The following is a 26676-nucleotide window of genomic DNA, read 5'->3' as shown; positions in this document are numbered from 1 at the left end:
TGACACAAGTTCATTTTTTAAAGGAAGGGGGGGAGGCGACGGCTCGCGCGGAGGACGCGGAGAGCTGCGCCCGCGGAGCCGGGGCGCTGTCCTCGGTGCTGACGGGCCCGGAGCGGTGGGAGCGCGGCGACAGGACCTCCCCGGCCAGGTGCCCCGCCATGCGCCGCGGGCCGCTCTCCGCGGTGCTGACGCCGCCAGGTGCGCTCCGTTCCGCCGGCTGGTAGCGCGGCTCGGCCCGCTGCTATCCGCGGTTCTGACCCTGCTGCCCTCGGCCACTGCTAGCCTGGAGGAAGCGTGCGGTTTGGATTCTTTTTTTTAAGCCGTTCTTTATTTAGATTCCAACATCCTCGCATCTCTTCTGTGCCAAAGGGGCGCTCAGGCCGTCCATCTCCCCCTTTGCTCTCCCCAACTTGGCGCACCCTCCCTCCCATTCCTCCCTGACACTCCCACCACCCCCCCTCGGCTCGGCAGCTCGGCGCGATGCTGCAGAAGACGCGCTGAGCCCTTTTGGATCTAATGCGCAGAGGAGGTTGGCCCAGAGCTCCCCGGCTCCCCCAAGGCTGAACTCCATCCAAGGTGCCCGCAGGCTCCCTGCCCGCCTTCCCCATGCCAGCCCGCAGCTAGGGGCAGGGGCAGCGGCGGCTGGGGTTGGGGGTGGGTGGGGAGCTTTTGGGGAGGACAGGTCGCAGCTTGGCTATGGAAGGCTCCAATGGCTTTGGGATCGACTCCATTCTCTCCCACCGCGCGGGCAGCCCCGCCCTTCCCAAGGGGGACCCCTTGCTTGGGGACTGCCGCTCGCCCCTGGAGCTGAGTCCTCGCTCCGAGAGCAGCAGCGACTGCTCTTCACCAGCCTCACCAGGAAGGGACTGTCTGGAGACGGGCACCCCGCGGCCTGGCGGGGCATCAGGCCCAGGTTTGGACTCCCACCTGCAGCCTGGGCAGCTCTCAGCCCCAGCCCAGTCGCGCACCGTGACCTCCTCCTTTCTGATCAGGGACATCCTTGCCGACTGCAAACCACTAGCGGCCTGTGCACCCTACTCTAGCAGCGGGCAGCCGGCCGCCCCTGAGCCTGGGGGCCGTCTTGTGGCCAAGGCTGGGGAGGACTTTAGAGACAAGCTGGACAAAAGTGGCAGTAACGCCTCATCGGACTCTGAGTATAAAGGTAAGAAAACGGGAGAAAACTTGGCAGCGGGGGGTGGGTGGCATGCTACATCTCTAAGAACTGCTATATTTCTAAAAGCACACAGGGACATGGACATGCTCACTTGGCATTCCCCCCGGGGCCCGGGCTGAACCTTTTGGTCTTGTCTGAACCTTTCAGCCGGCCCCGTGGCTATGCCTTTGAGCAACAGAGCCCAGCAGAGAAAGTAGAAGAGGGACACTCTGTTTCCCAGGAGAGATTCCCCAAAATGCAAAAAGCGAACTTTCTCAACTTCACCTGGGACCACTCTTCCAGCATCACTGGTGGGCAGGAGCTGTTTCCTATCAGGCTAATGGTTCTCTGGGAAAAAATCTTGCAGAAGCAATGGAAGATTCCCAAGGGTTCTGCTTGAACGCCCTTTTAGAAGAGTAAAAACCTAGCAGGATATTTCAGACGGAGCCTTAAAAACAGTCAGAATTTCCCCCTTTAATCTGAACTTCCAGGCGGGAAGAGGAATTGAGCTTTCCCTCCCGTTGGGCCCAGTGAGATCTGGGCCCTGGGAATCATGCAAAAGAAAGGCTCACTTCAAAGTAGAAACAGCAGCTGGTGGGGAGCAGGTTCAGAGGTCTGGTCAAGAGGAGAGGACCCTGCACCCACCCAGTGGTTCTCACTGAATTTGATTTCAAGTGCATCGAGCAACCAACTTCAGGCTGTGTATGGGGCCCAGAGACTCCCAAGTGACCCTCCCTGCATCCCCAATATTGGAGCTGCCGTCCCCTCGTTTGCCTTTCCACCTCTGTGAATCTTTTTGTTGATGTCATTCTTTTTCCATCCCGTCTTGATCTGGAAGCTAAGATTGGGATTCAAAGAAGGAAAGAGTCCCTAATTTTCTTTCTCACTCCCAGCCACTACCTTGACTTTAGCTCTTTGGCGAGGCCAGAGGTGCAAAATTCTTTCTAGGAAGAAGTCAAGAGGCAGGAGGGAAAGGAGTCTCGGGCTGGCAAGGGAGAAAGCTCTGTGTCCCCATCCAGCAGAAAACTAGGGGCTGGTAGAGGCTGCTCAGAGCTCTTTCCGTCTTACAAATAATTCTGAGAACCCTTTTCATGAGATAAAACTTCCCTAATAAGGCAACCTCTTTATTGTCTTGGGAGCCCTGCACCTGCTCCACCCTATTTGTACAAAGTCTTCAGAAGAATTTAGGGAAGCTCACTTTAACGCTCTCCTCCCAACCAAGAGTTCATTTGTGGACAGACCCTGACCACAAACCGAAATCCATTTGGGGTCCTGCTCCACATCTCACTGCTCTCCACTTCCCCACACTAGCTACTGAGAGTCTCCTTCAGCCTCACCGGGCCAGCCATGCCTAGAAAAAGGGCCGGTTGGGCTAGAGAAGCCAGGAAGGAGGAGGTCCAGAGGCATGTAGTCCAGCGACCCTTGTCCCGCCCACCCCACCCACCGCCCCCGGCCCGTTTAGAGACGCAAAGAAAACTTGCCCCGGAGAAAAGACAGGTGCGGGGGGGAGGGGGGGAGCAGTGTAAATATGTATTTATGACATAGTGGTTTGTTATTAATAATTCTCAATGACACCCCAGCATTATGGTTACAGTAAGGGTGAAAATCCCCAAAGCTGCTTGCTAACGGCTGGTGCTGGTGGAGGTGAAAGATAGTTTGGCTCTTGTCTCTTTTTATTTCTTTGCCCGTAGGTGGGATTTTGAGGCGCGATTTCGTTTAAGATAATTGGAATATCAATTTTCTTCTCCTGTCCCTGATGATATCTGATCAGGGAGGTGATGAGGGCCGGCTGTCCACATATCACTTAAATAGGTTTGGAGCAGGGGAGGGGGGTGAAGTTCTCCCTACCACCACCACCCCTAGGCACTGCTGCCTTTGCACTTACAAAGCTCCCGGGTAAAAGCGGAAACATCCACTGCTGAGACATTGTCTGGAGCGTTTCTCCAACGTGGAGGCGAGTTTTTCAGGGACCGAATTAGGAAGCCTTGTTGCAAAAGAGACACACTGAGAGAGCCAGGCAGCCAGCCGGCCAGCCTGGGCGGGCATCTCAGCAATTCAACTCCCCATCCACCTTCCGTGCTAAGAATAATTTCTTCCAAGGAGGGTAGAGAGGGAAGGTCAGCCCCATCCCTTTTTTTTTTTTTTTTTTTTTTTTTGGCATCAAAGGCTCCTCGATCATCATGCTGAAAGAAACCGAAACCAGGCTTTGAAGTAAGGCAGTCTGCGGCTAGGTCCTGCCTACTAGAGCCAGTGTCCGTGGAGAAATCCAGCCAGCGCTTTGCTCGGAGAGGCTGGGTCGGTGGGCCTGGAACTCTGGGGGCATTGAGATGTGGCCTCCAGACCACAGTCTGAGGCCCCACTGGGCTAAGACTGTTTCGGAGGCTGATGCTGAGCAGCACCCAGTGCAGATCCAAAGGGTCCAGCCGGTTCCAAAGAAGGATTAGAGAAAAGCCCAAGTATCCAACCCGTTCCTGACACCACAAACTCAACCCCCCATCTCACCCTAAGAAGCTAGGGATTTCCATACTCAGTCCAGGCCGGTCCATCAAAAAGCAGGGTTTCCACAATATCAAGTTTGAGGTTTGAATAATTGTTTCCTCATGCTCATGTCAACTTTACTTTCGGGCACAGACAACTCAAATTTTGCCCATCCCAACACCTCCTGAGGCTGACGTACCCCAATGTGGCCCCAGCTCAGGGGGCAGGCAGGGAGAGCCTGGGCCAAGAGCCCTGTGGAAACAGGAGGGAAGCATCCGGTGAGGTTTCGGCAGATCAGGCCCTCCCTGCTCCCCGCCTCTGCGCACCCGGTGCCGGTGCCGGCGCTCTCCCGGCCGAGAACCTCTGCCTTTCCAGTTGAAAAATCTGGCTCCCTAGCGGCTCAATTAACCGGATTATTGTTTCCTACAGAGAGAAATCAACTTGCATTCAGCTGAACCCTGTCACTGCAAACGCCACGCACAATGAAACTCACCATAAAAGAAAATACGGAAACAGAGGGGGAAGCCCCAGCTCGCGCAGCCAGTTTTGGGGACACGGTCTTGTGGGTTGTATCAGCGCGTGAGGGAGAAGGGGGGAGATAACTGAGCTTGTTCTATCAAGCGCGCATTTTCAGTGCAGTCGACCAGGAACGAAGGTGTCTGAGGGGGAAAAAAGAAGCCGCCCCTGTCGGGTCCATTCTCAAGCCTCAGGAGCCCCGATCGGGCGTTGTATTGACAAGGGAACAGGGACAACGGGGACAGGTGCATTGGAGGGGCGAACGCTCCTGTATTTTCCCTGGCAGCTCAGGGACGGCGCCGGCGATCGCTAGGGTTAGGCGTTTCTTAGGACAGTGCTTCGCTGCGGGGTGAACAGGTTTTTGCCTCTCCACGCGGGTTTTTCTCCCCACATTCGGGCTCTCAGCTTCCTCCCTGTCCGCACGTGGCCAGAAAATCGGGGTGCGGCTGCAGAGCCCAGACCCACACCCCCCGAGACGCGCACCTACGCCGCCCACCCGCCGGAACCCCCCCCCCGCCCCACCCCTCCCCAGGCGTCTCCACCCGGTCGCCAGGCGCCTTCTCGGTTACTCCTCCGTTCGTCCCTCCAGGGAGCGCAGCGGAGAGCGAGCGGGTCGCGTCCTCTCGCTTTGGATCATTTGTCCCCGGAGGTACCAGTCCTGCTGCTCCTCCGTGAGGGTTTGGGGAGCCCGGACGTCCCGCGCTCGGAGCCGCGCTCGAGTGCGGCGGGGCCACGGCGGTCGGGAGCCGCGGTTTCCACCAACGGGCCGGCGGGCCGACGAGGGCCAGGCCGGGGCTGAGGGCGCGGGCTGGCAGGCGGCGAGGCCGGGCCCTGACGCACCGCTGTGTCTCCGCAGTGAAGGAGGAGGGCGACCGCGAGATCTCCAGCTCCCGGGACAGCCCCCCAGTGCGCCTCAAGAAGCCCCGCAAGGCGCGCACAGCTTTCACTGACCATCAGCTGGCACAGCTGGAGCGCAGCTTCGAGCGGCAGAAGTACCTGAGCGTGCAGGACCGTATGGAGCTCGCAGCTTCGCTCAACCTCACCGACACGCAGGTCAAGACCTGGTACCAGAACCGCAGGTGAGGCCTGGCTGCGGGGTGGGGAGTGCAAAGGGCCCTCCCTCCTGTCCTGACTGTCCCTCCAAGGGACCCACTGGGGCACCGCCTGGCGCTGAGAAGGGCCTGAGCCTTCCCTATTCTGTAAAAGTAAGGAAACTCCGGCCTGGGGGTGGGGGTAGGGGGAAGGCCTTTACCCAAAGTCCACAGTGAGGGAGAGCCACAGGACTGGACTCGGTCTCCAGTGCCCAGTCATCCCCCTCAAGGACAGGAGGACAGACACATGGGCCACCAGAGAGGCCCAAGGCCTGCCTGCATCCGAGCCAGGGTCCTACCATCCCCCTCCCTGGGGACTAGCCTTAGCCCCTGTGGGGGCCACTGAGCTCTCCTGGTGGCAGTGCCAGGCCAGGGGTGGGGTGGTGGCCTCCGTATCCAGAATGTCTTGGAGGGTAGGAGTTACTACGTGGCAGTCCTGACATGTCTGTGTGAGGCTGGGAGGGCCTGTCCGAGCTCTCCTGGGACTCTTCTGGCCTCCTCAGCCTTTACAGTCCTGAAACCCGAGGAAGGAACAGACCCAGCTCCAGCTCCTTGGGGACAGGATGATTTGGAAACTGGTGGTGGGCATTGGTCTAGAACCTGCTGCTTCCTCATCTCCCTCCCCAACACAGTCACAGGATGAAATCATTCACACACACATCCACGGTCACACCCACACTTGCAGGCGCACACTCACATTGACACAACTCACACGGTCACACACACCCACACATTCAGTGGAGGCTGGAATGGTGCTTTCCACAAACAAGCCTCAGAACACATCTCCCCATTAATAATAAATACCGATTACTGCTCGGGGCATCAATAATTAAGGCCCGTTACAGTAATTACACAATTATTATGATGATGAATAATTCAGGGAAGGAAACGCAGTTGGTGTGGCTGTGCCTGCCTCGGTGGGACTGTGGTCGGCTGGCCCAGCCTCGCTGGCCAGGTGCACGCAGGGGTCCAAGCTGAAGCTCAGGCAATGAACCAGCAGGGCCTCGACTTCCCTGCCACCCCCAACCCCAGGCGGACACTCAGCTGGTGGTCTCCTAATTCGGGTCCCCACAGGCCTGAGAGCTGGGTGCCCGAGGCATCCGGTGTGGTGGAGAGGGTGTGTGCAGCCAGTACTCATACTCCCCAGTGGCCGACTCTGGCCTGGGCACTTCCACAGAAACCCCCTGCTGCCAACAGGGGCACCTCATGGTGTTTGCATCCACCAGCTCCACGGTTCAGCTGCCGGTTCAGCTGCCGCGGGGCCCCTTTCCACCACTAGCAGACCAACCTCTTCTACCCCTCACCCCCTTGCCCCCACCATCCTCTCCCTGCGGTCCGCCTTCCTAAGTCCCCCCATATCCCTGGCTGGATATGCCCAGGGGAGCCACAAAACCCAGTTCCAAATGTCCCCCGCGATCCCGGGAGCAGAGTGTGGTGAGGTTGGAACCCCATCTTTGGGGTCAGGAAGCCTGGCTTACAGCCCTGGCTCTGCCTCTTTGGAAACCATCTGGAAAACTGGCCAACGCCTCAGTTTTCTGATCTGTAAAATAGAGATAAATAGCCATGGAAGGCGGGAAGAAGATCACAGGAACGGGTGCATGTGACACCTGAGCACGGTGCCAGGCACTCCGTTATTTATTGACAAATTCGTGTGATCCCTCTCCGCCTCCCTGCAGGCGCTCTGGGCCAAGCACACGAGACCGGTGGGAGGTCTTCGGGTGCCGCAGCCCTGACCCCGCGGTACGCGTTTATTTCGGTCCCTAGGACTAAATGGAAGCGACAGACGGCGGTCGGGTTGGAGCTGCTGGCGGAGGCAGGCAATTACTCAGCGCTCCAGCGGATGTTCCCGTCGCCTTATTTCTACCCGCAGAGTCTAGTTTCCAACCTGGATCCCGGCGCGGCGCTGTATCTGTACCGCGGGCCCAGCGCGCCGCCGCCGGCCCTGCAGAGACCTCTGGTGCCCCGCATCCTCATCCACGGACTCCAGGGCGCCAGCGAGCCGCCCCCGCCGCTGCCCCCGCTGGCCGGCGTCCTCCCGCGCGCCGCGCAGCCTCGGTGAAGCGCCCGCCCGCCCCCGGGGCTCTGCGCGGGCCCCTTCCGCCTGCCCTTCGCGGGGCGCGGGGTGTCAACGCCCCTCCCCGGAGTCCCAGCCAGTGTCCCCCAAGGGCTGTACGCCAAGTCTCCTGAGGCCCGGACCCAGACTGAGTGTCCCTGAGCCCCCTCGGCGTGCGCCGTCCTGTCCGCGCCATCAGGGAGCCACTTCCACCCGCCGGATGTACATACAGGCACCCCCCCCTCCCGGCTCCCTAGGGCGCCCCGGCACCTCCTTGGGAGCAGATGGGGGCGACCCCGGCTGCACTCTCCCCCTTCCCCTCCGTGCTCCAGCTGTACACCCAGCCCTCTCCCCGCACCCCACAGGCGGAGGGGAGCGTGGAGCCCTCCTCCGAGCGCCGGGTGGGGCAGAGCTGTACATAAGGTGTGCAAAGTGTATATGAAGTTATTTATTCGTGACCCATGAGCCCGTGACCGTGTCCGTGAATCAGTGAGTCTGTGGCCTGTGCCCTCTTTCCTCCCAGGCGAGGCAGGAAGGGGTCAAGGGGCTTGCCCACCACCCCGACCCCCAGCCCCCACCTCCAGCCTCCTGCCGGGGGCAGCCAGGCCCTCGGGTTCTCTCTCTTTTTTAAATGTCGAAATAAACTTCTTACAAATGACCACGGGCCTGTCGGCGCTCAGCCCTTCTTTCCCACCCTCCTTAAGATCCATTTCCCTTGCTGGGACTCGGCCTCCTTCCATCCTTAGTAAGGAAATAGATTTTTGTCCACCTTTCTTCCCTGGCACTGTGGTCAGGGGCAGGGGCCCGATCGGGCTTGTTGGGGTGTAGGCGCAGGGCCCCCCACATCCCCGGCCTCGACCTTCCTGTCTCTACAGTGAGGTGAGCCCGTGGCTCCCCCCACCCCGCCACCCCGCCCCCTTCCCTCTCCATCTGGTTTCTCGCCGCTCACAGCCGGTCCCGGGGGCTGGAGCGGGGGTCAGCGCCTGGGCTCGCTCGGCTGCGGGCCGGGCTGCGGTGCCCTCGCTGAGCCGGCTCATCTGGCCGCAACGAGGGCGCCGGCAGCTGGTGACCGGCTCGCGGGGCGCGGGGCCGACAGATGGGCTCCGAGGCTGCTCCCCCCGCCGGCCCCCTCCGCCCAGCGCCCCGGCCGCGCTCGGGCTCCGGACGCTCACGGGCGCCCAGGCGGCCCCGGCCCCGCGCCGCCAGGACCCGACGAGCCTTCGCTGGGAGCCGTCACCGCATCGGTAACCCCCCAATCCTTCACCTTCTCATTTCCTCCTTTACCCCGGGAGTACAGAGATGAGACCTAGAGGGGACCGTCTGCCCCCTGCCCCGGCCCCGCGGCTCCGGGCTCTCAGGGGAGGGGGTGGGGGGTTTAAGGCCCCAGCCAGACTCCCGGCCTCCAGTTCACAAAGGGCCAAGGTCACCTCCTGAGGCCCTTCCCTCTCAGGGGAGGTGGGCGCAGGTGCTCCCTGCCACACACCACCTGCAGCTCAGACTCTCAGGGCAGAAGACAAGTCTAGGGCTGGGAAGTTTTAGGGCCCGGCAAGCCGAGCCCCCTCCAGTTTAGTGGCAGGATTGCTCTGGGAGAAGGCTGCCTCCTGGGGGAGGGGTGGAGGGCATGTTTAAAGTAGCCCTCCCCAACGGACCCTGCTACTGTTTCCTGCCCCTCCGACGCCCCCAACCCTCCACCCCCTCACACCACCGCTTTTCTTTCCTGGGATGGTGAGGGTATTATTCTAATTTTGCAAAATGCACAGCAGCTAATTAAGTCAAGGAGCCTCTCGGCTTTTGAGTTCTTTTGCATGTGAATGGGGGTTGGTAAATCCCCAGCTCTGGCTGTGGTGGGGGGCGAGGGGAGACTGTCCCCAACTCAGGGTTAATGAAGTGGGAAAGGAGTCTCTCATAGCCTCCAGCAAACAAAACCCCCCATGCAACAAACCCAGCCCAAATCCTACATGGATTGACTTAAGCCCAGGGGATAAGTGCTTTAAATTAATCTCATTGAATAAGAATGAGACCAAACAAAACTCTTTAAAATCATATTAAAAATCTATCAAAGGACAACTTGCACTGGTGTGCTTTTCATTTTGTGAAAGTGAAGGAGGTAGACCAGAGCAACCACCCTTACATTTACACAGCGGCAGTGTAAACCACAGACACATTCTCAACTATGTAATTGTCCTTGTACCTCAGAGGCGATTTCATATCTTACATTAATGAAGAACAAGGCTTCCCTACAAGTTTATAATTACAATATTTTAAATTGTCCTGCACTTCCCATCTGTAATAATAACTTTACAACCTTTGCAGCGAGGTGGGCTTCTGCTTTCATCCATTTAGAAGGCTAAATTGGCTTCTCTGTTCCCAACCCTGGGGCGGGGTGTGAATGCTTTTTAAAATACAAAGAAAGAATGGATGCAAACCCCCACCCCTCCCCTGCGGGCAGAACAATAGCAGAGACTCCCAGGAGGCATCTCCTATGCTCCTCCAGCGGCCCACCCCAGTCCCTTACAAACCTAGGCTCAACAGGGTAGGGACAGCAAAGTTTAAAGCAAGTTTAGATTCCCCCTGTGAGCCTTGTTACAAGGATTCTGGAGATTTCTGAGGAGTCTGACTCCAAGGGTGCCCCGCTGCCCCCACACAGGTGTAGGCTCTGCTCTGAGTCTTCCTCATGGTGGGAGCAGATTAAGAGAGAAGGTGAGATGGTCACGCAGGCAATTTAACAAGACCCAAGAAGCGCCCTTTCCAAGCAGGGCCACTTCTCCAGTAGAAACAGCTTTAAATTTGTATCATGGAAACGGTGCTTGGATTCGAATGGCTTTCCCTGGCTTCATGTTGAGGGCAGCAGTGCTAACTAGCGAGGTCACTAGCAGTTTGGGATGCACCTGCCTTAAGGAGCTCTCATTTATTCCCCTCTTCCTAAATCTCACCTCCCTTCACTACAGGAAAGGAAAAAAAAAAAAAAATCAAAGGAATCCTCTGGGCTTTGTCAAAATGTCCTTTGCTGAGACCCGGTTGGCTCTTTGCTTCTCCAAGAGTGGAAGATGCTGTGCACACCAGCACTGACTTAATCACTCGACAAGGGCTCTCTGCCCTTCAGTGTGTGGGAACGGGGCCCCTCTGAAGAAGTGCTAGAAACTGCAAACATGATGTTTGGATGCAAAACCACCATTCGACAGGCCCGTGAGGGGAGACAAGACAGCTTTAGGTTGCAACACTCCACGAAATGTCCACATTCTCTGTGACTTTTAAATACAGGCGATCAGGCTTGCGACACAGAGAAATAGGTAAGTTTGGGAAATCAGAAAAAGAGGTATGATTAAAAATACACACAAAATTAGACTATGTACAGTGGAATTAGGCCAAAGCTTTGCCTAATTGGTGCCTGAAATGTATAATCTGTCAGGAGCCAAAATGGGAGAAAGAGATTTATTTTAAGGTTATTTAAATTTAGATAATATTAACCCTAAATCTGTTAAATCCATGTTTCTTTATTAACTGGGGGTAATAAATTGATTCTGCCTAGAAACAGGTCCACAAAGCATCCATGGCAAGAAACTCTCACCTAAGTGTTAGCAGATAAGGACAAGTCCCACCTCAGAATCACAGTCCTTTACACACACCGCAGGTTCCAGCACTCCTTCCCCAGGAACGCAGAACCCGGATTGGACCGCTTGAGGAATGAGCACACGAGGGGGTCGGGGTTGGCAGGGGGTGGGGGGGAAGCAGGGCTTCTTTGATCCTCCCCAATCACCGGCATTAATCCTGTTTCTCACACAGCTGGGTTTTGTCTCTAAAGTTTGATGCCTCCTTTTCTCATCCAAATCTTGTGAGCCATTACACACTGCAGTAAAGATGGCAGGGTTCCCCAGGTCAGCTTGACATCTGTGGGGGCTTGAGGATGATGATTCTTCTTCTTTTTTTTTTTTTTTGAGGATGAGGATTCTTAATGTTAGAAACTGCACCAAGCATCCCTGCTAATTCCTATGTAACAGCCAACGTAAGGAGGCCCCATCTTCCCTCCTGTGGAGGATCTGTGCTCACTGGGTTCACACTGGCCCTCTCCCTGGGTCCTCTGGTGTGGGTGTCAGCTGACTGCCGCTACCCTGGCTACCAGAGAGGGACAGAGGCAAGGACGCCAACCCCTCTGTGGACCCGGCAGACGGCCCACCTTGCAATTCTTACAATCCTCTCCTGGCCACTTAGTTCCAGGATCTGGAAGGTTTTACTAAAGTGGGGCCCCAGCACTCGCTGCAGGACCTGGAGGAGGAGGAGGAAGGCAAAGAGAACAGGAGAAGGTGGACACAACAGAGCACCTGCAGACAGAGAGGTGCTGAGCTCTGGCCTGGCTCCTTCCAACCTCTCTAGAGTCTCCAAATCTGACACTTACTGGGAAATTGGTAGGCCCCCCTTTCAAACCTCCCAAGAATCACAGAGCGGGAGGGGTGGCTGAGGACTGGGCCACACTACAAAGGACCCCAGACCCCAGACTTGAGGACAAGGTGGGATTTGATGGGAGAAGAGTAGGAGACCAGTACCTTTGGACTTCAAAGGCAAATAATCAAAGGGCCACAGTAAAAAAAAAAAAAAAAAAGAAGAAAGAAGAAATAAAAAAGGCATCAGTACATCCATCAGCCGTGACAGAAGTTTCCCGTGGACATGAAAAAGGAAGCCACGCTCAGGAATGCGACGTGGGGTTTGGAGCAGCCTGTACACGGGACTGGGAGCCTTCCAACCCACACCCAAAGCTGCTGGTCCTTTTACACAAAGCACTTGCATATCAAGGAAAGAAGCTGATTTTTTTTTTCTCGCTTTCACACACCGCATCCCAGTTTTTAAAATCCTATTTTACAAAATGCATTGTAGTCCGTGTGCTGATACAGGGCAGCTAACGTAAAACTCGGGAGACTCATTCAGAACCCTGTCCCGAGGCAGGAAGAGGCCTCCCTGCAGCTGCTTGCTGCACCAGGCCCTCGCCCGAGGTTGAGGGGGCACCATGCAAGCTGCAGGCCAAGATGAGTGTGTAGTGCTGGTGAAAAGAGTACAAGTATGAGCTATCTCACAGAAGGTAAGCATTAACTGGTTCGTCTACATGACGCTGACCCCTGCCCTGCTGAGATGCTGGGACAAGGGCTGTGGCTTCTCTGGGTCAGGGACATGTATCTACAGGGAAAAGTGGCACCATTATTTCCCACAAGGCTCCTGGCAAGGACGGGCAGTCAGCCCTGACCTCTGGGGCCTCCAGGATCCCCCCAAGCCCCAGGCCTGTGGAGGCAGAGTTTAAAAAACAACAACAATGCAAACTTTTTTGAGAAGTCTTGTTGAACCCTGATAAGTCTTTTAGGGTTTTTCTGCTTCATGGAAAGTGTTTCTTAGTTTTTCCCACGGCCAAGGCTGGGCACCGGCTACAGACGGCGATGCGTGGCTGGCTGCCGGGCTCTGCATGTTTGTTTTGCTTTTCGACCTTGGCGATGCCGGCCTCCATCCCACTTGAGTATTCGGAACGCAAGATTTCAGCAAGGCGGTGGTGTGTACTGTGGCTCTTCTTATGAAGGTCAGGCCTGAGGAACAGTAACAGCAGAGGGGGGAAAAGAAACTTTATTATTTTTTTCCTTCCCATTGGAAAGAGGCTGAGAGCAGCTGGTTCCAAGACTGTGGAACTGACATTTTTGTATTAACAGAAGCACAATCCCTTCAATAGCGCCTGTTTTGATATTCTATGCACCGGAAGATTAGATACGGCGCTGACAGATTTTCATAACGGTGGCAAAATATCATGGCATTTTTAAAAGTGAGGCTTTGTTCTATGTTGTTTTCATGGAAAAAAAAGAACGATACACACTCATACTCTGATGGCAAACGAAGTGTATGATCCAGCTGTTTGCCAAAGGATGGGGGGAAAAACCCGCCTGAAAACTCAACAACATTTCAGCGGTGAGAGCTCACCAGTGGCTTCCTGCAAGCGAGCTCCGTGCAGTTCAAAGCGATTGGCCTCCTCCTGACAGCGACAAAGAGGCCAAACAGGGAAGGCTGGCATGTCAGTCACAGATACCTCTTCACTGACCGAGGACACTCAAGTAAATATTTCTGACCTCAAAAACCCCAAATCAAGGGTGTGCAGGGGCAGCCGGGTCCGTGTCTGCACAGCAGCCAAAACGGCAGCCCTCAGCTGACCACAGACATGGGGCAGCTCGAGAGGGGTCTCCCTGCCCCCAACCAACTCAGAAAGTGCCCAAGGCTGAAATGAAAATCAGTCTCCGAAGTTGAATCCTAATAACTGTTTTCAAGAGACAGCAGCTTACCATTTGATCAGAAGATCAGAGGGAGATATTTGTAGAAGTTCAATTGTACACGGGAAGAAGGATTATGAAAATGGAAGAGTAAATGTTTCTTAGGACACGATATTAAACCCAAACAACAATACCAGAAACTCATACTGTTATGTGGGCCATTCTCTCAACCTCCCAATGGTGGTGTCCTGGGGTATCATGGTGTCTTGGGGTTCTTACAAAAGGCACATCACCCTCTGTGACTTACAGTTACAACCTTTTCTTTGTAAAAATTAGAGATCGACTGGACTAAAGCTATGCTCAAAATAAACATAATGGAACTCCTTTAAAACTGAACAATTAAAAAAAATAAAACTGAACAATTAGCAACAGGACTAATTTATGCTAATAAACAGATGAGGCTCTAGGATTCTGTGACAGTGTCATAAGTAGGCTCTAGGATTCTGTGATGGCGTCATAAGTAGGTTAAGGCAACTACACCTAATTACAGGCACACTCCACGAGGTGGGGTTCAAGCAACAGTGCAGCTAAATCCGTGGTACAGTCAGAACATGGTTTCCTACCATGAGACACAGGGGGAAATACAGTCACATTTTGTTGGGAAAAAAGTTAATTTAAGGATAATTACGAGCCCATATTTAAGCGTTAGAATTTACCATAAGGGTGCCTGGGTGAGTCAGTGGCAATACTTAGCGAGATTAGGAATATAGAGGGAAGCGCTTTCCGGGTTCCACATAATCTCATATAATCTCTGCTTGGATGATGGAGGTGTGATAGCACCCTCCTCTCACAGATAAGGAACCTACTCTGGAGGAGCATAAGTACTTTGCCCAGGACCATCTAGCTCCTAGGTGAGAGGCAGAGATGCAAACACACACCAGAGGGACTCGAGCCCACCGTCTTTCCACCAGGCTGCTCTGGTCCAGGGGCGAACAATGAGGAAGGCCAGCAGGATCAAAGGTGACAAATACTACGATTTGACACAGGAGAGTCCTGTGCTCACACAGGAATGCCACAGGGGACAATGGGGGCTGAATGTGGGTGGCAGAGGAATGCAGAGCAAGGCTGTCTCAGCTTCAGTTTCCTCATCTCAACAACAGGATGACACTTAGAACAAAGCTCAGAAGTGATATAAGGGTTTAATAGATACACAGGCTGCTACCGAGCATGTGGATTTTGGTCAATCAGTTAAAAACGAGGAAACTGAGGTCCAGAGGTGCCAAGCAACTCCCGTAAGGCCACACAGGAGGCAGGCCAGGGCACTTCTGCTTACAGCCCCCTCTCCTAATGGGGTGGACATTGTGACCCAGGTGGGGCAGTGGACAGTGTGGCCCACTGTCCCCGGCGGAGGGCCGGGAAGAGGAAGGACACAGGCCTGCAGTTGGGAGCACTCAGCATGTTCCAAAGCGAAGGCTGCCAGTTCTCATGCTTGTAGTTTATTTTTAGTCGGGTTACATGACAGGCGGAGTGAAAAGGTTCTGACAGGAAGAAATGCTGCTTCTTCCCCTTTTGAAGCCAGGTACTCACAATGTGTATAATTTTAAATGTAACAACCTAAGTTTCAAAATATGCAAAATTTCAGTCAAAATATCCTCCCCAGCATAAGCTCTATCACTGCAGTGATCGCTCCTGCCACAGCTAAAGCAGAATATATAACCAGAACCCGACTGGAGCGATTGATACCCTAACCGCCGACAGAGCAAGCACGGCTGCAAGGGGGCATACTCCCTGCCAAAGGTGCTCGGTGGGGTAGCCTGAGCCCCCCAACCAGTGGCCCCACAGCCAGAGCGAAGACCACATGGACAGAGGCACCACGCAGGCAGGCACACGCGCGCGCGCACACACCCTGTCCCCTTCCCTGAAGCTGGGTCTTCCAGGCAGCAGAACATCCCGTCTGGTGGGCATGTTTATGAAGGATCTTCAAGTCCACACTGTGGTAGAGGACAGCACTGAAAGCATGTGTTGGAGGTGGTCTCGCTTAAGCCTTGCGCTCACCATCTCAAAATGTCCTAGCTATTTTATGATCTGCTTCTGGTTAATGTACTTTCAGCCTGGAACCCAAGACCAAACTCCGAGGCTCTTGGTGGTCCTGAGAGCAAGCAGCGTTTCACCTTCCAGACCCAGACTGCTTCCTCAGGATGAGGACCTCAGGATGAGCCTTGCAGAGCCTCGTGCTGTCAGAGCAGCAGGATCTATCTTCCCCCTCGGCCAGCTCCAGCTCGCTGTATGCTGTTCCTTTGTTCTGAGGCCCAGGGCGGAGAAGGCAAAGTACAGATGGGAAGGTGGAATGTTCTGAACCCAGGCCTGCAACCGTGTGCATGTGGGCTCTCGCTTCCTTCTCCTGCCAAGCTACAGTTCTCCCAGGGACTTGCCAACTTTCTTGCCCTCCTTGCCCTCCAAATACTCGAACCCCTCTCGAATGGACTTCCCAGTCCACCCGAGTAATCCCGCAGTTACCAAGCAACAGATCAGTTTATCTAACCACAGGGAGCTCCCTTGTAGTGAAGGCTGAATGAGCCCCCTCGGTCACCAGGCTGGATTACCCGGCAGGATGGGCAGATGCCACTTTCACTGCCAATAAGGTGAAATCACAGCCTAATTAGGAAATCAATATGCCTGCTTGGGTTACTGCTGCAGAAGAGGGGCCCCAGGACCTCCTCTCAGCTTTATCGACAGACTCACAGAGAGCCACCCCAGGTAGGAAGCCACCCCAGCCCAGGCTTGTGTTAGTGGTGTCCTTTTGCAGGACAGAGTGTTTCACTTTATTTTTTTATATTTATATACTATCCAGCCAATCAATGTTTTCTTTTCCATTTTATCGCTTTAAGGTCAGGCTCAGAAAAGTCTTCCTCATCCTAGCATTGAAAAATGTTCAAGCCTATTTTCTTTCAGTCTGCTACTCCCTTAATTCCATCTAGATTTTCTTCTGGTTTAACGATTCCTCCCCAACAGCTATCCGGTTATCCGAGACAGTCACTGGACAATAAATCTGCCCCCCGGGGACTCAGAATATGTCCCTGTCACACCCTTTAGGATGTTCAGAACACTTCCTGCAGGCAACATTTAAAGAGATGAGGATGACAGTAGCTAACGTTAATGAGGTCTACCAAATATATTAACACGTAACTGACACGGGGGTGGTGAAGGGATTTGAAGGCAAAAGAAGTCAAATCCAAGTCTTTCAAACTGGCCATGTGACTTGAATAGTAATTCTACCACACTCATGTGGCCCTTGGAGCAGGTCAGGTACTGTTTTTGGCACTTGACAAGTATTCAACTCACTTCCTTCACCAACGACCCCCATGATACAGGCACTGTCAGCAACCCCACCTTACTGGTGAGGAATCCCAGGCACAGGGAAGAGAAGCAGCATACCCAGAGTCACCAACCACTGACAGAAAAACTGGATCAGCCCCGAAAATCTGACCCCATGACGTGCACACTTAACTACCATCGTGAGTCCTTATCCAAACAAGAAGTCTCTTTCATGACATTTTTTTTAAAAGGGGGGTGCAGGGGGAGAGAGAATCTTAAGCAGGCTCCATGCCAAGCAGAGAGCCCAATGAGAAGCTCAATCCCACAACCCTGAGACCAGGACCTGGGCTGGAACCAAGAGTGAGAAGCTCAACCGACTAAGCCAGTCAGGTACCCCAAAATATTTTTAACAAGACAACGTTCATGTTATCTTAAAACCTCAGACTCTTGGAGGCCCTAACAGAGTACATCTTAAATGTAATGGTTGGATAACTTAGTTGAGAAACAGCAGTTTAAAAAAAGCACAATCTAAAAAAAAAAAAAAAAAAAAAAAAAAAAAAAAGCACAATCTGTTTCAGTTTCATTATAGACACAAACACAAATATGTACACTTGCAGAGGAAGTCTGAAGGGCACAAAAGATGTGATTCAATTTTAACTCGGATTGTGGGTTTATGGGTGATTTTTAAGCTTTTCTCTATTTCCTGAATTTTTACAGCAAACATGCATTATTTTTATAATCAGAAAAAAACTATATTTATTTTAAGAAAAATAAAATAAACCAAATGGTAGATTTTTGTCCTATAACGAAGTATCAAAGTATTTAAATCTTTTTTTTTTTTCAAAGTATTTAAATCTTTACTTACCAAAACCTCTTTCCCTTTGGCTGGCTGAATGAGTCTGTGAAGGATTTTTCTCTTAAAATAGACACACAGAGGAGTAGTAAAATCTACTTACTTCTCTGATTTGAAAGTTGCTGCATGTAAGCCAATGACTCAGAGCCACGGTGAGGCCCCCACCAAGGACTCTGTAGGGAAGCAAGCCCCCGAGCTGTAAGAAAAGCTGGGATCTAAGTGATCTTGGTTGGAAACAGTGATGCTTTCAGATGGCTTGAGGTGGACTCAAAAGTTTCTACTTCCCACCTTGCTCTTATGGATGAAGGAAAAGTCAGCAATGTCTGAGCGGGGTTTTGGTGGCTCTCAGATGACAGTAAAAGTAACGTACAACTCCAGGGAGAATCTGACAAGCAGTCCCTCTGGTGCAACAAAGTAGTTCAGGTAAGGAATCAGGTAGCATGGGACGATAATTTTGCCTACACACTATTAAACCCAAAGCTTTCAGGTCACTGAAGAGCAACTGTATCAAGACTCCTCTAACCTCTGGATTCTGTTTTGGCAGAGATGTAAGCTGGTAGGTGGACCCTATAAAGGATGTTTTCTTTGTGACTTCTTAGCATCAAACCAACGCTAGCTTCTGTGAACCTATGAGGGCCCCAGAAAGCACCCCATTTCAGGGGAGCCTCCCTGTGGCAATGGACACTGCAGAAAAATTCCCGAGTGTGCCTTTGTGGACACGGGGATTCATAAACAGTGGGTTTCTGCCTTATGTCCAAGAACAAGACCCAGTGAAAAGCAGAAGACAACTCCATGCCCTGGGTTGAGGGCAGGCATGCTGCTAGGCCACACTGGCCACAAGCAATCAATACATTGACAGCATGATAGATCTGCCATCTGGCGGGCAGCACAATGAAAGGGAGGACAGAGATAATGTTTTGAGATAGCAGAGGCCTAAAAGGGAAGAATGGAACCAGAATCTCAGAATGGACAGGAACTTTGAGATTATTTACCTGAGTGACAGAAATTCTTAAAGCAGCTTTATCAGGATGCAGGCATAGACATCCCTGGGCAGGTGGGCAGCGCTGGGGAAGGAGGGGGTAGAAGCCCAGAATTCTGATGACTCTGGCTAGAATCCCAGCTCTGCCCCTCACCTAGCTGATGTCCCCGTGGAGTCAACTGCTTTCTTTCAGCTGAGTACCCCCCATGTCAGAAAGTGCCTCCACAGACACCTATGAGCATGTTAAGTGCTCTTTACACATTTTAATTCTCTGTGAAAATACCAAGATGGAGAAAAATCAAGTAGGTGTGGAAACAATTAAGCGTATTTGTAACTGGTAGGGCTATATCCTGAAAATGCTGTCTGAGATTGATAAGCTCGGTGTAAAATTGCAGCATCAAACCCCAGAGCTCAGCCCTCTGGGCCTGTCCTGTTTGACATTACTATGGATGCCTTGGATGATATTACGGAGCATATTTATCACATCTCCAGATGAAAAGCAGCCTGCAGGGACAGTTAACACAGGGGATGACAAAACACCTGCCACACCCTAGCAGGCCAAAGGGATGGGCCTTCAGCTAACAGGTGAAACACAACAGGGGCACAGGCAATGTCTTGCTCTTGAGGCCAAGCAGCGGGCTGGTCAGAACTATCACACGTGCAAACAAGATGGGGCTTAGTTGGCCAGTTTCAATCTAAGCCACAGGATGACCCAGATGACAAGAATGCGGGAGGCAGGGAGCCAAGAGGCCTGGATGCCTAAGAACACTTGCCCCTCCCTGTGAGGGGCAGGACACAGGGAGGGGCCCCACTACATTGTAAGCCCAGTCCATGCTGAGTCCCCCACACGCTCTTACCATCAACAGACCCAACAGCTACCATATCATTGTCCTCTTTTGTGCTGGTCAGTCTCTGCTGCACATTTGAGGAGTCTCATAAACCCGATTTTGTAAAGAACCTGGGCTGAGAGAAGAGCTGCTGAGATGAAGGACTGTGACCAGCTGAGGTGGCCCCTCCAAGGGAGAGGACCCTGGCACCTTCCCGCACGGGCTGTGCGACTCTTTCGGTTTGGCCGAGGCCTGATTTCTCCTCGTGCCAGTCTGCTCACTCACAAAAGGATTAAGTGAACTAATGAATCAAAGCGCTTCTCACAGTGCCTGTTGCGAAGGCCCTCATTAAATGTTGACTGTTATTGTTATTAACAGTTATGGAAAAGAGGAAAGGCGGGAGAGAAGGAGCCATCATCAGATATCCGACACCTGTCATATGGACCAGGGATGGCTTTGATCAACAATAACAACACCTTGTATTTTTGTGTTTGCAAATCATGCACATTCAGCATTTGAATCTCACAGAGACCACAGAGTGAAAATCAGACCAATGGGAAAATGAAAGTGGTCCAGTGGGGCTCATTTCTAGGAGCTCTCACAGTAAGCAGGGGCCACTGGGGAGGTGGTGGCCCCCATAGCCGGGAGGCCTAAAGCAGAGGCCTTCCAGACTGAGGAGCCACACAACAGGCAGCAACAGGCGGGTCAAGGGCGGGCTGTGGCGGAAGCACTGAGAAGATTCCAGGAAGCGCTCACCTCTCTTACAGACTCAAAGAGGAAGCAGGATGGGACACTGGGAGAAAGCAGCATTTGCTCCAGGCTCAGCACGGGCCAGCTGTTACACGGTTAGTGCCTCCTCCCACTCCTCACAGCCCCATGAGCCCCACAGCACAGGTACACTGTCGCCAGGGCTGGGATCAAGCTCAGAACATCTGACACCAGCTCTAGGCTTCCCTAATCCACTGCATCCTTCTGCCTCTGGATCCGGAAGGAAGCCAGAGAAAAAGGGGGATCCAAATCCTCCCTGCCATCATCTCTTCTCAGAGATCTTTCAAGGTTAACTGCCCCACAAACTCAAAGCTTCTACCACCCACTCCAGTGGTCACCACTCTGATGGTTTCAAATCAAATTTTTCCATATACACAACCCAATGACCTCCTGCTTCAAGTCTGTTTCTTCTACTGCTATGGAGAGCAACTATTTGCACATAGAAAAATATGTGTAGCAAGTTCCAAATACTTTTTTCTTTGTCCAATATTAACTCTAGAAACTGGAAACTTCCACAAAGGGTACCAGCCAAGTGCTCAGAGGTGGGCTCCAGGCTCTCTCAGACTCGGGGCCACAGGATCAGGCCTGCCATGTCCACTGGGTTACTAGGGACCAGCCTTGGTCACAGGGCCCTGGTGAAGTCTCAGTGGGATATGCACATGGACTCAGCACAGCCGAGGGCACACAGAGGCCCCGAAGAGTCCCAGGCCCAGCTGCTGCTCCAGGGCGATGCTCAAACTGCATCCCTCTTCTGGATTACTAAGTACTTAAGATGTTACTCTCCATTTCAGACTGCTGCTGTAACGTCAGGGCCAGAATGAAGAGGACACCTGAAAAAGACCTGGAATCATTTCATTTAGGTGTAACAGGATGCAAAGACTCTGGCCTCTTTGAAGTAAGGAGAGCATGGAGGGGCTGGGGATGCATGCTTTCCTACTCAGAAAGGAACCCGAGGCCCATGGGAACAGATTAGAGGAGTGAGTCACCATAGGAAGGGCCAAGACAGGTCAGAATGACTAAAACTGAATCGAACCACATGGAGTGAAGGAAAAGCTAGGGTCTGTCACGTTCTTTCCTATTTTTTCAATGGAATAAACCACAAGAGCTCTGGGCAAGGCCAATCTAAAGAAGAGCCAGGCATCCTGTTGCATGCAGCCTCAACTGCCGTCTGCTGAGTCATGCTGGGCCAGCCGTGTCTCCCAACTCCAGTGGCTGGGAGGCTCCAACAGGGACCGTGACTGCCCAGCATCCTCCCAGGAGAGGCTGGCTGGGTTCCTGTTCTTTGTCGTTGGCCCTGACTGCTTGACTGAAAGCACAGCCTGTGTCTCCCACGGTCTGCAGGTGACCCAGGTGTGGAGGAAGAGCAGGGTCACCATGAAATCCCTCTAATCGCCTCATTAGCCAGGGGGGATGAGGATCTGTTTGTTCCACGAGGAGGCACAGGGCTGGTAATTGCATGGTGTCAGAGAGAAAAAAATAGTGGTAGAAGCAAAAGGCTTCTTCTGTAAAAAGCTGCATGTGCACTGCTATAATGAAGTCAGGCCACAGTACCTGGCAGGGAAGGAATGAAGACTGGGTGTGTAGCAGGTGAGCTGGGTAGAAGGGGCCAAGCCCTCCACCAGAGCCTGCGCCCACACTGTGTCACCTGCCCGGAGCTGCCTGTGAACGCAACTTGGCGAGCTCAAAACCAATAGGGGACTCGCCGACACACAGGCTCTGAGCGACAACTCTGCTGTGCTGTCTTTTCCACCAGAAGAGGCCAGGCCACCTTCCGCAGTACTTTTTCTGTCCCTGTCCCAGTCTGGACATACAAGAGTAGATTCTCTTTGGTACAAATGCCCCAAAGTGATAATCCAGTGTGAACATCAAAGTGACCCTTTTAGCTCCCAAACAGAGAGGCCAGTGGGACATACTTTCATGCACAACCAGTGCAGCCAGCACCTCACCGTCTTACTGTGTTAAGGACACCCCATCACCTGCTCCGAGGACCTGGGTCTAGGGACCTGTTAAGTTCATGACTCCATCCCACTCTTCATGACTCCAGGCTTCACTGAAGCGTGGTTGCCTGGGTTGGGGCCTGGGCGTCTCTACTGTATACAGCTCTCCAGGAGAGTCTGAGGGCAGAGTCTGCTCCCCTGTTCAACAGGACAAGCACATCTTTCTCAAGGTGTCATCTGGTGGTCCTCAGCTGTTTCTCTCTGGCCTTCAGGCTGAAGTCAAGCTATCTGGCCTTCCAGTGGAGTATCTGCTCTGGTCCCCTAGAGGCAGGGTCCTGACCTGGCTTATCCCTAGGCCTCCCCTACCTGTGAAGCCAGGGAAACTGTGTCAGAAGATGATGAACCCAATTCTTGTTCTCCCAGGACAGTCTGACTGAGGAGTGGAACAGGGGGCAACAGGGAGACAGCTCTGTAAAGCAAGTGTGCTCCCCGCCCACCCCCCTCCCCAGCAATTCCCCCACACAGGATTGGCTGTTTGCAGAGTTCACTAAAGAGGTAAGTAAGAGGTATTTACCTCTTTTCCTTATCTTTCCTTTCTTCCTACCATGCTCTTCCTCTTGAAATCACAGGGTGCTTTCATTTTCTATTCTCCTGTTCAAAACTATTCCCCGAGCATCCACTGTATACTAGGTACTATGGGAGGTGCTAGGAATGTGATGAGAAAAACCAGACAGGTTTCCACCGTGAGCTACACTTGAAGGACATAGACATGAACCACACAAACACCCACACAAACAGATGGCAGTCTAGGGTGAGGGGATGGTGGGGTGCTCACCTGGGCAGGCAGCCCAGAGAAGACCTCCTTGCAGAGGAACTGGGTCCAAAGATAAAGAGGAATGGCGAGAAGCCCAGGCCCTCAGGAGCTAGGCAAAAGCCCTGAGAGAATGGGGAAGTGGGGGCCATGCAGGTCCTCGGGAAGAGGGGGTCTGCTGTTGTCACTTGTCGGAGTCATTAGAGCCATGAGACCCAGAGAAAGGGTGGCCACAAGTGTAATGGGTGAGGGGTGTGAAAGCTCTTCGGCTCGGAGCACAGGTCAGAGGGGAGCAGAGTGGCCACAGACAACAGCTCCAGAAGGCCAAAGAAGATGAGGGGCCGAGGGCTGCCACTGACCGCAGCAGGGTTTGAGAAGTGGTATGAAGACACTTGTGCAAAACAGCCAGGGTGATCAGCAGTTTTCAACGCTGCTGCAGACCAGAAAAGGAGAGATCTGGCCTGCATGTGGGGGGTGAAGACGCTCTCACAGAGATCCCCATGCTTTCAAGTGTGGCTTTTGTCTAGCCTCTGATCTCATGTTTGGCCAATCTGTCTTTTTTACAGAATGAAATCGAGAAAATTTTCACAGTGGGCAATATTCCAGGTTTGCCTTCAGCTAATTAAGTGATATTAGGGAGGTTGTAAATGCCACATAAAAATTGGCAGGCAAGCTGCTCCTAATGATGAGAATATTGCTTTACAGGGAAGTGCAGCTGCAGCTTCTTAATGCTCATCTTAGAGAGGACCAGTTCCACATTTTCAAGGTTGTTCCTGATAAGACAAGTTCAAGGGTGCTGCACAGCTGTTAGCCACACTTCCCACTCCCCATCCCAGGGAAGCTCACAGGGACAGGGAAGGAGGGCGCAGAGAACCACCAGTATTGTCATTTTTGTAACCAACAGCCAAGGGCTCCTGCATGTTCATGTTTGGGAGGCGAGGGGACTAGGTAGAAAGAGGGAGAGTCAACCATCCCAGGGCACAAAGAGGGTTAAGTGGCTCAATCCCAACTCTTTATCACTGGGTGATCCTCCCTTGCTCAGCACCGAAGACACAAGTGGGGCACTAGATTACTAGTCAGTGCAGGAACTCTTGGTAGTTGTTTAATAGCTACTGATTAGGCCAGGGTGAGAACCAGAGCAAGTGACTGGGCAAAGGCCTCCAAAACTGAAAAAGGCCCTAGATGGAGCTATGTAAAACCCCTAGTTTAAACTTTGGTGATCAAGCGTTTGTGGTAATTCAGATGGGAAAAGTCTGGCAAGCATCCTCTCCAGGAGGATGTTTACTTGTAGAGAATACACTTTATCTGGGACTTTGGGGTTAAGGCAAAGCTCTGCAGTGCTTGGGTGCTGGTGGCTCTGACCTGAGGCCAGGATGCAGGGGAGCCAGCCCCATGTACCCCTGCATTTGACTACAGCCTGCTGAGCACTGGCCAAGCACATGCAGATCCAGGTGTTAGGGATTAAGAGACCTATCATTTCAGATTGCTTACCTGTTTGATAAGATCAGGTAACACTTTAACAAGGTTGGTTTGAGAAAACTTATACAAATAAAACAAAACTACATTTCTTTTACGACCAGTCAACAATTCAGACTGTTGTTTCTCTACTAATTTTAAGAGGAGGGAGCAAGAACAGAGGAGCATAGTTAATGGATTACTGATAAAGGCGATGCCCCAGATGGTTCTAGGTACTCAGAAAAACATCAGAAAGACACAGGTGGCAGTGGCCAGAGGTGAACAAGTCTTAGGTAGCTACAAACTAAATCATTTGGGGAAGCACAGCACATTCATGATAATAGCACATAACTTACATGAGACAGGGTGGTTAAAACCAGCAGACTTGCTCTTCCATATTGGCCCGGTAGCACTAACATGGTGAGGTATTCTATTCTTGAACCATTTTCCACAGTGTCAGATAGCCCTCCACAGTGTGCCTCCTCACGACTCATGTGCAACTGCCCACACAGACAGACACCCTGGCAAACAACACAACTCTGCCCTCCCGCAGCAGACAGTAGTACTAGGGTTCAGTGTCTCCTGGGAAGATGGAAACTTTGGAAGGTCTGTTACCTTTGCTTCTCAGAAACTGCTGAATCTACCTTGCTTCAAAATCAGAACTATGTTTCACAGGGGGAAAATGCTGTGTTTGTGATGGATGTTGCTAAGGGGCCATTCAATATTTTACCAACAGTACTGACTTTCTGTGTGCATGTCTATGTCGGTGGTTGGGGTGGGGGTTGCTTTGGCAGGCCTGTGTGTAGGTGTCAGAAGAGTTTTGTAACAATGACTGTATTTGTGTGCAGGGGAGAAACATCTTGTGTTCCTTTCAGAACTAAGCACTGAAAAAATAGACACAGACCTGGTGATTAAGATCTCATTTGGGGACATTTCTTTTTCTGAACAGTGGTCAAGTAAAGGAATAAAAGCATACAGATGAGATAAAACTTCCCTTTGCTGTCACACGGAAATAGTCTCCTAAGTTAACTTGTCCTTGCTTCGTATTTTTAACGCTCAGACGAACCCCTTGCTTGATGCATGACAAGGTGAGACAGGATCTTGCTTAGCGTGGGATGGATCTGGTTCACAGGTATCAGAGGTCTGCATGTAACATCTAACTATTCTAGGCAGTAAACCTCATCAAATGGAATGCAGAATAATTTGGCAAATTTAGTGCTATTACTTGATCCACCCATACAAAAACATAAGAAACCACTCTCTTTCTTGACAGATGGATTTCAGGAGACGCTTGAGCTCAGAACAATCACTGTGGCCACAGTATAACTCTCTGCACTTTGTGGGCTTTAATGGACTTTTCTTCCCAGTCCTCAAAAAGCAGCAACTGGCATTTGCTTGAGCCTTGACTGAGGTGTGGAAAATCTGTCAAGTTTTCTCTGCTGCTTATCCTGACCACAATTATACGGTCCATGTGCAGATTAGCTGCAAAGTCATTCTTCTTGCACGAGTGACAAGATTTTCCCAAATAAAAAAGGTGCCTACTGTATCTGTGAGTGCCCGTCTGCGTTATCAAGGCGGGGGTGGGATGGGAGGATGTCAGTGTGTGGAGAGAAATGCCTTCAAAAGAAGGGCATAACAACCCAAAAAGTAGCTGTAACTGAGTGGTGACATGGCCAGAACAGAGAGCGGTATTGTCACGGGCGGAGTAATCCTGTGACACACTGCTGTCACTCACCACCCGGCTCCCTGCCGCGCCAGCCAGACATCAAAGGCTGCCCCATACCATCTTACATGCTCTTTATCGGCTAATCAGCCCATTCTTCCCTAAATAAAGCCCTGTTAAATCCCCCGCTCACAGGGGTATCGTAGTCCTGGTGCCCATCTGCTAGCAGGGTCAGGCGAAGCAGGAGGCGGTGGCTTGCTCTCTCCCTAGTGGCTTCTCAAGGTAAGGACAATGCTGGCTCCAAGTCCCCCTCCCAACGGCCTCCTTGCCTTGCTGCTCTGCTTTCCAGGGTCTGGGTAAGAGCTGAGGACATCCCAGTCTGAAGAGCTGCTATCTGGATTAACACTTGCTAATGCAATTCCCAGTCATAAAAGTAGATCGGCTGCTGACAATAAAATACTGGGACTGCATTTATTTGCGGGGAGAGGAATCAGCAAAATATGGATTTCTTACCAGTCATCAACTGGCAGGTGCATTATCTTCT

General features: G+C 52.4%; 2 protein-coding genes across 8 annotated transcripts in view; one reads left to right on the top strand and one right to left on the bottom strand.

The window, feature by feature from the left end:
• The first annotated feature begins 107 nt into the window (after positions 1-107).
• BARHL1 (BarH like homeobox 1) lies at positions 108-8121 on the top strand. The gene is made up of 3 exons (XM_038546173.1): positions 108-1162; positions 5004-5226; positions 7003-8121. Exons 1-3 carry the CDS (start codon positions 697-699, stop codon positions 7295-7297), a joined length of 984 nt encoding a protein of 327 aa, XP_038402101.1. The 5' UTR covers positions 108-696; the 3' UTR covers positions 7298-8121.
• A 2588-nt stretch (positions 8122-10709) lies between these two features.
• DDX31 (DEAD-box helicase 31) overlaps positions 10710-26676 on the bottom strand; it is a 69572-nt gene continuing 53605 nt past the window's right edge. For all 7 annotated transcript variants that reach the window (XM_038548929.1, XM_038548928.1, XM_038548930.1 and 4 more), the window contains one exon: positions 10710-12855. In XM_038548929.1, coding sequence (XP_038404857.1) covers positions 12651-12855 — 205 coding nt within the window. In that variant the 3' untranslated portion in view covers positions 10710-12650. The remainder of the gene's footprint in view (positions 12856-26676) is intronic.

The sequence above is a fragment of the Canis lupus genome, chromosome 9 (genome assembly GCF_011100685.1).
Source record: "Canis lupus familiaris isolate Mischka breed German Shepherd chromosome 9, alternate assembly UU_Cfam_GSD_1.0, whole genome shotgun sequence".
NCBI lineage: Eukaryota > Metazoa > Chordata > Mammalia > Carnivora > Canidae > Canis > Canis lupus.
Note: the sequence above shows the minus strand (reverse complement) of the source record. Positions and strands in the feature narration are given on the sequence as shown.

Coding starts and splice junctions, on each gene's coding strand:
- BARHL1 (XM_038546173.1), top strand. CDS start 697: ATGGAAGGCTCCAATGGCTTTGGGATCGACTCCATTCTCTCCCACCGC. Junction 1,163..5,003: donor ATCGGACTCTGAGTATAAAG/GTAAGAAAACGG, acceptor GTGTCTCCGCAG/TGAAGGAGGAGGGCGACCGC. Junction 5,227..7,002: donor ACCTGGTACCAGAACCGCAG/GTGAGGCCTGGC, acceptor TTCGGTCCCTAG/GACTAAATGGAAGCGACAGA.